This window comes from Triticum urartu, chromosome 3A (assembly GCF_056163025.1).
Source record: "Triticum urartu cultivar PI428250 chromosome 3A, HENAU_Tu73, whole genome shotgun sequence".
NCBI classification, from domain to species: Eukaryota; Viridiplantae; Streptophyta; class Magnoliopsida; order Poales; family Poaceae; genus Triticum; species Triticum urartu.
Genome location: NC_141875.1, coordinates 478,000,148 through 478,010,747, shown reverse-complemented (window position 1 = coordinate 478,010,747; position 10,600 = coordinate 478,000,148). Strand labels below are relative to the sequence as shown.

The following is a 10,600-nucleotide window of genomic DNA, read 5'->3' as shown; positions in this document are numbered from 1 at the left end:
CTAGTGGTGTTGTTTCGTACATATATCATGTTGGGCTGCAAGATGGTTTTTGTTCTGAAAGAAGAGTGGGGTTGTTTGGTGTGTGGTTGTGATAGCCTTACACATTTCGGCATCAGTCTCGGTCCGTGTTGTTTGATGAAGTTGTTGCTATAATGTGGTCCCATGAAGTCTCCGCTCACTCAGCTTGGCTCCCTGCTCCGCTCACCTGCTTAGTTTTTTCTGCTCGCTCCAATGCTAGCTCATAAAACCGACTATCGTTTATTTATTTGAATAAGTTTATTTAATCAAAAGATGTTCACATATTCTTTTTTTAATGTTGCAAATTAAGAAAACCATAACTGCTTTAAAATATGAGTGGATCTCAAACTATGCTCTAGAATTTGAAAAGGCTTCACAAATTAGAAAATATTCATAGAATTTAAAGATATTCACAAACTTTAATATATTCACAAATTTAAAAATATTAATTAATTTTAAACAATCTTTGAGATATTTCTAAAATGCTCATGAATGACAATCTGAAAATAAAAGAAAAAATAAGTATAACACAAACAATTGATAAATTTGCGTAGTGAGGAGAGGGCCACACAACTGCGTAAAGGAGAGCGCTCCAATTTGATCTATAATACGGTCTCATGAAGCCCTCACTCGCTCAGCTTGGCTCCCTGCTCCGCTCGCTCGCTTAATTTTTTTTTTTTGCTCGCTGCAATGCAGCTCATAAAAACCGACTGTTGAAAAAGTTTGTGAAATCAAAAGATGTTCACAATTTTTTTTAAATGTTGCAAATTAACAAAACCATAACTGTTAAAATATATTCATGAATTTAAAAAATATGAAGGGATCTCAAACTATGTTTGTGAATTCGAGAAAGCTTCACAAATTAGAAAAGATTTATAGACTTTCATTTTTTCACAAACTTTAATATGTTCACAAATTTAAAAATATTCATTAATTTCAAAAAATCTTTGAGATTTTTCTTATATGTTGTTGAATAAAAATGTGAAAATAAAAGAAAAACAAGTAAAACGCAAACAATTGATAAATTCGAGGAGTGGGGAGAGGGCTCCACGCGGCTGAGTAAATGAGAGTGCTCCAATACGCGGTCCCATGAAGCCCTCGCTCGCTCAACTTGGTTTCCTGCTCCACTCGCTCGCTTAGTTTCTTTCCACTCGTTACAATGCTAGCTCATAAAAACCGCCTATCATTTATTTATTTGAAATTGTTTGTTAAATTAAAAGATCTTCACGGATTTTTTTAGTGTTGCAAATTAACAAAAACATAACAGTTAAAACATTCATGAATTTAAAAAATATGAGTGGACCTCAAATTAACAAACTTTAATATATTCAAAAGGATTAAATATTCATTAATTTCAATAAATCTTCAATATTTTCTTAAATGTTCGTGAATGTAAATGTGAAAATAAAAGAAAAATAAGTAAACACACAAACAATTGTTAAATTCACAGAGTGAGGAGAGGGCTCCACGCGGCTGATTAAAGGAGAACCCTCGAATTTGAGAGGGCATAGTTTTTTTTTTCGATAAACACCTCCGTTATTAATTGGCTACAATTGTAGCATCTGAAACAATTAGGGGGATGACAGCCGTCGGGGCAGCATCCGTCCATACATTAGGAGGAGTGAATCTAGCTAGACTAGCTAATTCTTGTGCTACTTTATTGTCTCTCTAAAACAATGCTCATAAATAATATGACTGAAATCTAAGGAAATCTAAATTTGAGAGGGCATAGTTACTTAGTAGATTACGTACTACCCAGGGACGGTCAATCATATTTGCCACCGTTAGGCGGCAAATAGCGGTGGCATCGCTGAGAGAGCGTTCCTCCCGGCGGCTTAGTTGGACTGACCCATGTTGGGTTGGTTGTTGCTTTTATTTCATTTTTTTGTTTCCTTTTTCCTTTCTTTTTCTCGGTTTTTAATTTAATTTATTTTAGTTTTTGTCCTATATAAAAAATTCACCATGTATTACGAAAATGCTCGTTGTATATTAACAAAATATTCAGCATACATTCAGAACGTTCACCGGTATTATAAAAATATTCATCGTATTAAGAAATTGGTCAACATTTTTTCTAAGTTCAATGTGTATTGTGAAAATGTTCATTGTATACTAAAAAAGTGTTCAACATATTTTAGAGAAAAGTTCGATCTGTATTTTTATAACGTTCAGCTTATACTATGAAATTGTTCAGCGTATTTTACAAAAAAATCAATGTGTATTTTGAAAATGGTCCTTGTATACTAAAAAAGTGTTCAACATATTTTATACAAAAGTTCGATCTGTATTTTTATAACGTTCAGCTTATACTATGAAATTGTTCAGCGTATTTTACAAAAAAATCAATGTGTATTTTGAAAATGGTCAGATGTAGTACAAAAATGTCCATTGTATTAAAAAAAGTTTACTGTATATTAAAACATGTTTAGTGTGTATTTTGGAAAATAATCACCGTATATTATGAAAATATTTATAGTACCAAGAACTATGAAATAGATAAGGTGAAAAAGAAAAAACCAACAAAAACCGGTTCAGTGAACCGACCACTACAGCATGCGTAGATGCTACTAAGGCGTTTTGTGTCCTGTGTGTCGTCTCCGCCATTTGCCGCCTGTGGTATGCATATGGGAGCTCTCGAGTTGGAGCTGTTAGGATTTACTCCCTCTGTCCCGTAATATAAGAACGTTTTTGACACTAGTGTAGTGTTAAAAATGTTTTTATATTATGAGACAGAGGGAGTAATTATTAACGTAATTGAGGTTAATCCTTGCTTGTACAAAGTGCAAGTGCGATTACGATTCGGCAACCGTCACGCCGTTTCCCACACACAGCATTATCGGATGCGTCTGCTCCCTGTATATACGATCTGTCTATCAATGAAATTGACACAGTTCATTCATTCTTGCAATTGTTTACTAACAGGAGCGACGCAACAATTAAAGGGGGAGCCAAACGCATACTTCATCAGAGAGGGGATTTCTCAAGCACAACAAAGAAACAGAGCGGCACGACCATTCTTATTCCAATGTACTTTCATTGTAGGCATCCCACTCTTATTCCAAAACATTACTGAGTACAGTTGATACAGTTAATCACATTCCAGAAATAAATCGCAGACAGAGTGTCATCATGTTGATTGATGTACCAATTTACCTACGATATGATACGGGCCTCAGTTTCAGAGCGGGGTGGCGCGTTGGCCGCTCACTCGCCATCAACCGCGGTACTCGCGGGCGCGTGAATGAATGATCCCGCACAATTTCTCCGAAGAATCAAGAGTCGGACGGACAGACAGGAAGACGAGGTTGGTTTGATCAGAAGATGTCGAGGATCTCCTGGATGAAGCCGTTGCAGAGCGGGCAGTTGCCGCGGCTGACCCAGAGCTCCCGGGAGCAGAGGCGGCAGAATGTGTGGCCGCACGGGATGAAGGCCGCGCCCTTGTGCCGCACCATGCACACGCAGCACACGTGCACCATCTCCTCCTCGCGCCCCTCGCCGTCCTCCTCCTCCTCCTCGGCGTGCGCGTTCTTGCTGCTGGCCCCGCCGCCTGCCGCGGCCTGCTGCTCCTCCTCCTCCTCCTCCTCCTCGTCCCAGCTGTCCGTCTGCTCCAGCAGCGCCATCAGGGACATCTGCGCCGTCGGCGCGTCCTCCTCCTCCTTGCCTTCCTCCTCGTCCTCATCGTGCTCTGACTCGTCCTCGGAGCCCTCGCCGTCGACCACGGGGGGAGAGCGCCCGATCGTGGCGTTGGAACCGACCCGAGTGGAGGCCGCGCGCGAGAATGCGGGAGTCTGGCGGAGCGAGGAGGTGCGGCAGAAGGCCGCCGTGGCCTCACCTTGCGCGTAGATGTACTTGTGGCTGCGGTTGCTGCCGCTGCCGCTGTTCTTCAGGCTACCGGCGCCGTCCGCCGTGCTGGGCCTCTCCGACGGGCTGGACCAGGCGTTCACGGAGCGCCGGAGCCGGAGACGGTCGCGCAACGGCTTCCAGTTGATCATGCCGCCGCTGCCTCCACCTCCTCCGGCGTCAGCGCTCAGGTGGCTATCGTCGTCGGGGATCTTGAGGAACTCGCGGATGGCCGGGTCGGGCCTGGACAGCTGCTCCGAGAGCGTCATCGACCGCCGCAGCTCTGGCCGCCGCTCCATCGCGCCTTTGACGCCGCCGCTGCGTGGGACGAATGGGTGTGCGTACCCTTGGTGGTGGAAGGGATCGAGATTGCGCCTTATGGTCGAGAGATGTGGTGGTACAAGGAATGGGGGAAGAGGAGAGGAGGCAGAGCGGGCCTCCGCGCTCCCGCGCCTTTTGAACTCCGGTTTGCAGCCACCGCAGCGTGCGGCATGGATACGAAATTACAGTGGCGCCAGCCGTGATTTCCGGTGAGTCAGTTATCAATGGACGCGTCGAGTTGAGCCTCATGGCTACGATCGGCGCCGATAAGGTGGATGGGCGTGTGGTGGGGAGAAAAGCTCCATGCTTAGCCGAGAACGGCTATATTTGGAATATTGCTATATTTGGATTTGGATGTACTCCTACTTACGTACATGCGAGAGAAGATTTCCTTGCTCTTCTCCAGCAGCTAGCTAACCTAAAGCTGGATACCTACAAATCGTTTCGTTTTGCTTATATATATCTCATTCCATTGTGCATACACAATCCAAATTAACTCTAAAAGTTCAAGTTGTGTCATCATCCATATTGCATATATGCCAACGTAAAAAGAGCAAGTTGCAGAGATCCAACAAAACTCATTCAACCGCATCTATCCGCTCTGGCGTTTAGCTTTAAACATGTTTAGCATTAAACATGTTTAGTACCCTTCACTAATTAATATCATGTCTAATATCAATGCAACATTAACCAAGTACTAATTACCTACTACTCCCTCCGTTGAGAGAGAGAGAGGAGGACGAGACTTGCATGCTCCCTTCCCATGCTCCCATCCGTGCTCCCGCATACGTGGCTTGATTTGATTGGAAGAAAATAAGGCCCGGCCTCACCCCCTGAAAATCAGGGGGAGAGATGATTAGATTAGAAAAGAAAAAGGGAAAAGAACAGCCGTAGGATGAAATGGAAGCACGGATGGAAGCATGGAGAGGGAGCAGGCAAGCCGAATCCGAGAGAGGAAGTAGTAATGTTGATAAGCAATTTATATCTTACCTAATACTAATATGCAATATAAATATACAATCGAAAATGTTAACGCCCACAGTCAACTCGTCCACACACCTCCATCATCGTCCAGTAACTTCTGCACGAATCTTGGCACGTATTAGCTGATTTTGTATGTCATGTAGGACAACTCGCGTGTGTAGTGCGTGAGAGAGGTCGCCCACATATCCGTTTTACCACACGGATGGGCCGGTGTGTGGACGTTTAGCAGTTCGCCCACACACCAGTTTTTCAGTCACGCACAAGGGCTGGTGTGTGGGCGTTTGCCATCTCGCCCACACACCCGCCTCCTCTCCCACACCTAAGCTGCCAGTTGTCATGCGTTTTGCAGTGTACATGACAACTACCCTAGTATGATTGCAAGCAGATGGCAACTCTTTTTTTTATCCGAATATGTCAGTTGCCATATGTTTTGCATGGTACATGGCAAACTGCCCTAGCGTGCACGTAAGCAGATGGCAACTCTTTCTTTTTAAATGGCAACTGCCCTAGTGTGCTTGTGAGCACATGGCAACTCTCTCTTTTACCCAAACATGTTTTTTGCCATGCCTTTTTTTGTAACGCTACATGACAACTGCCTAGTGTTAGTAGGTGGCAACTCCTAAATTTTTGAAATCATGGCAACTGCAGTAGACCAGACCACACATGGCAACAGCTGTAGTTGTCCAAAAAATGGCAATCTGGAACTTTGACCTGAGATGGCAACTGCAGTTGAGCAAACATGGCAATTATAGTTGTCCGACATGGCAACTGTAGTTCAGCGACATGGCAACTGCACTTAAACGAACATGGACGAGGGTCCGGCCCATGGCAACTGCGGGGCGCGCGGTAAAGTGTCACGTGGGGCGTGCGGGACCACGAGGTACGAGGCCTGACGTACCGGGCGTGTGGGCGTTATCTATTTCGCCCACACGCACGCGTGTAAGAGGGACCGGGAGGGAAAAAAGAGGCGTGTGGACGCTAATTGTTTTGCCCACACAGACGTGTGGGCTGGTCCTCTTAGGCACCACACAGAACGTGTGGGCAGATTCCTTAACGCCCACACGTGTGGCAGTTATCGGCGTCCATATACAATTAATATATCGCCTAATATATTACCGTGCAGTGCATGCGCACAATTATTAGTAGCACAAAATTGCATACCATATTCACATCATGTTCCAAATCATGCCAAGTAATTCATGTTCACATCACATTGTGTTTCAATCAAATTTGGAAAAAAATATACACCTTTCCGGCATTACACCAAAAGCACGACATATATCTGGCAAGCGCAATGGGGGCAAGTGAGAGCGCGTACCGATTGTTGTGGCACACCTGCTGCTCTGTGGTTTGCGCTTTTCACGTAGCCACGGCGAAACATAGGTGGCATTGTGCCTTCCAGTTTAGGGGCTCGATGGAGCGACAAGGGTGGGGCATAGGGGGTGGATGGGGTAGGGGATTGCCGCGAGAGGTGGTGGTGGATAGCGCAGGGGTATGCGGCAACTGCCGTCCATGGTGGTGACGACGGCTAGAGGCACTTTCAACAAGTGAAGGCACGATGACAGGCATATTTATGGACCATGCTTTTAAGGCCGGCCCGTGGGCACAAAATTTTGGTCTGGCCCGACACGGGAATAGAAGGGTTGGGACAGCCTTCGGCCCAAAATGAAACAAGGCTGATCTCCGAAGCCATGCTTTAAGGCCGACCCGACACGACCCTTTTATTCGTGGATCGACATGGCCTATGCCCAACAGGACGTGCGGCCCAACTGAGCCCTTTTAACACTGCTTGGGGCTATTGAAGGAAATATGCCCTAGAGGCAATAATAAAGCTGTTATTTATATTTCCTTATATCATGATAAATGTTTATTATTCATGCTAGAATTGTATTAACCGGAAACTTAGTACATGTGTGGATACATAAACAAACAGAGTGTCCCTAGTATGCCTCTACTTGACTAGCTCGTTAATCAAATACGGTTAAGTTTCCTAACCATAGACATGTGTTGTCATTTGATGAACGGGATCACATCATTAGAGAATGATGTGATGGACAAGACCCATCCGTTAGCTTAGCATAATGATCGTTTAGTTTTTCTGCTATTGTTTTCTTCATGACTTATACATCTTCCTCAGACTATGAGATTATGCAACTCCCGAATACCAGAGGACCACCTTGTGTGCTATCAAACATCACAACATAACTGGATGATTATAAAGATGCTCTACAGGTGTATCCGATGGTGTTTGTTGAGTTGGCATAGATCGAGATTAGGATTTGTCACTCTGTGTATCGGAGAGGTATCTCTGGGCCCTCTCGGTAATGCATATCACTATGAGCCTTGCAAGCAATGTGACTACTGAGTTAGTCAAGGGATGATGCATTACGGAACGAGTAAAGAGACTTGCCGGTAACGAGATTGAACTAGGTATGATGATACCGACGATCGAATCTCGGGCAAGTAAAATACCAATGACAAGGGGAACAACGTATGTTGTTATGCGGTTTGACCGATAAAGATCTTCATAGAATATGTAGGAGCCAATATGAGCATCCAGGTTCCAATATTGGTTATTGATCGGAGATGTGTCTCGGTCATGTCTACATAGTTCTCGAACCCGTCGGGTCCGCAGGCTTAACGTTCGATGACGATTTGTATTATGAGTTATGTGATTTCATGACCGAAGTTTGTTTGGAGTCCCGGATGAGATCACGGACATGACGAGGAGTCTCGAAATGGTCGAGACATAAAGATTGATACATTGGACGATGTTATTCGGACACCGGATGAGTTCCGAGAGGTATCGGATAATTATCGGAGTGTCGGAGGGTTATCGGAACCCCCCGAAGGAACTAATGGGCCTCGATGGGGCCTTAGTGGAAAGAGAGGAAGGGCCAGGAGGGGCTGGCCGCCCCCCTCCTTGGGTCCGAATTGGACTAGGGGAAGGGGGCGGCGCCCCGCCCCTTTCCTTCCCTTCCCCCTCTTCCTTTCTTCTCCCCCTCTTCCTTAGGTGGAAACCTACTAGGACTTGGAGTCCTAGTAGGATTCCCATCTCCAGGCGCGTCCTAGGAGGGCCGGCTGGCCTCCCCTACTTTATATACGGGGGCAGGGGCACCCTAGAACACACAAGTTTCTCTTAACCGTGTGCGGTGCCCCCCTCCATAGTTACACACCTCGGTCATATCATCGTATTGCTTAGGCGAAGCCCTGCGTCGGTAACTTCATCATCACCGTCGCCACGCCGTTGTGATGACGGAACTCTCCCTCGGCTTCAACTGGATCAAGAGTTCGAGGGACGTCATCGAGCTAAACGTGTGCTGATCGCGGAGGTGCCGTACGTTCGGTACTTGGATCGGTTGGATCGCGAAGACGTTCGACTACATCAACCACGTTACTAAACGCTTCCGCTTTCGGTCTACGAGGGTATGTATACACACTCTCCCCTCTCGTTTCTATGCATCTCCCAGATAGATCTTGCGTGATCGTAGGTAAATTTTTTGAAATACTGCGTTTCCCAACAACTATTTTACCCATTTTAGGGCTTTTCACCTTCTTAGATTTTTTTGGCCTTATTGACCTAAAAATGTAAAGCCCAGAGGGACAAAACGACCTAGAAGGCCAAAACAGCCCACAAGACCAAAAATCAACTCGGGACAGCGGGACAACTCTTTTAGCTCGGGCATTTCCTATTTGGCGCTGCAGGCGCCCGTTAATGTGTATTCTGCAAACGGGCGCCCGCAGCGCCTCAAGCTGGGCCGGCCTATATAGTTTATTTTCAAACGCAAAAGAGGAAAGTATTATTTCCCCCCTCAAATCCTGTCTGATGGACCAATTTCCCCCCAAATTCTCAAACCGGATCAATCAGCCCCCAAACTCTCTAAAACCAGATCACTTTCCCCCCACGGTGGTATTGGAGCTGATTTCGGTGGTTTTGACTAGTTCTTTTGCTGACTGGACAAGCTGAGTTGGCAGACTTCAGGTGTTTTCATCGATTGGGGGAGCCGCTCGACCAATCAGCCCCCAATTCAGATGAATTTGGTCCTCATTCTCCCTGTGCCTCGACGACGATGCCCGACCTTGCCTCCACGGCGTCAACCATGTCGGCGACGTCCTCCCACGCTGCCATGGCATCAACCATGCCGCCGGCCTCCAGCAGTTCTACTGCTCTGCCCGATGGTGAGTCAACCATACCGCCCCCCTTTCTTTCTGCCTGTATTCCCCGGTGGCGTCATCTACTGCATGATCGAGGGTATTTAGGGCTTAGGAGAAATCAGAGCTGCGCTTGGAGGGGGTTTGTGGTACCCAATTTTGCTGCCATGGCAGGCAAATCGTGGAGGTGCAGGGTAGATCATAGGAAGTTGTTGTTTTTATGGGCAGGTCTTGTCCTGAGCTATGTAATGAGTTAAAGATTGTTTTTTTTTGGACAAGTGGTGTCGATGAGGCAGCAGATGAAGATGAGCTATTTTATGTGTCACTACATTAATTTAGAAAATTTGAGACAGTGGATGGATTGCTTGTATACAAGGGAGGACTCATGATTACTTTTCTTGTGGAGAGGAAAAACCTACATTTTGAGCTTTTATTGTCTTATGCTCACGACATATATCATGTTGAAAGAGGACATTGTAGGGGGGTTATAGTTACAAGATGCACTGGGGAAAGTTGCATGTGTCCAGTCAGCACTGTCCAGTCAGCAAGGAGAAAAGTCATAACCACCGAAATCTGGTCCAAAACCACCATGGGGGAGAATTGATCCGGTTTTAGAGAGTTTAGGGGCTGATTGATCCGGTTTTAGACTTTGGGGGGAAATTGATCCTTTAGTCAGGATTTGAGGGCAAAAACGATACTTTCCTCAACGCAAGAAATGCGGCATCCTGGTTCCGAACCCACAACCAGTTCGTAGTGCGGACTTGGAACCAACCACTAGGCTACGCCTGGATAGCTGCGTGATTGTCCTTGTTGTTTCTTGTTATTTAGTTCAGTTTTGCTTTTTTTCTTTTACTTTTTTTCTTATCCTTTTCCATTTCCTCCTTTTGTTTTCTTTAATGCATGCTCTTTTAAAATTTCTGAACCTTTTTTCTAAATTGATAAAAAAATCTAAATTTGATGGGTTTTTTTTAAATTCAATGAACTTTTTCAAAATGTATGAACTATTTTTCAAATTCGATGAACTCTTCTTGAAATCCGATGAAATTTTTAAAATGCGATGAACTGTTTTTAAATTCAGTGAACTCCTTTTCAAATTCAATGGCCTTTTTCAATTTCATGAAATTTTGAATTCTTCTACTTTTTTTAATACGTGGACTTTTTCTAATTCGTGTTGTTTTTTAAATCTATGGACATTGAAATTTTGTTCAAGTTTTTGCTTGAAAAGAAATCAAGTTTTCTGAGTAGCGCGGCTACTGCTTTGTTCTTTAGATGTGCGCGCACCAAT

The 10,600-nt window shown here is 44.9% G+C and overlaps 1 protein-coding gene across 1 annotated transcript; it reads right to left on the bottom strand.

Annotated features, from left to right (window-relative positions):
* Window positions 1–3,032: 3,032 nt before the first annotated feature.
* LOC125548529 (uncharacterized) lies at window positions 3,033–4,396 on the bottom strand. Its single transcript, XM_048712109.2, has one exon. The coding sequence runs from the start codon at window positions 4,155–4,157 to the stop codon at window positions 3,333–3,335; it is 825 nt and encodes a 274-aa protein (XP_048568066.2). The 5' UTR covers window positions 4,158–4,396; the 3' UTR covers window positions 3,033–3,332.
* Window positions 4,397–10,600: the final 6,204 nt, after the last annotated feature.

Bases quoted from the DNA above. Each gene is read 5' to 3' on its own strand.
- LOC125548529 (XM_048712109.2), bottom strand. From the start codon at position 4,157: ATGGAGCGGCGGCCAGAGCTGCGGCGGTCGATGACGCTCTCGGAGCAG.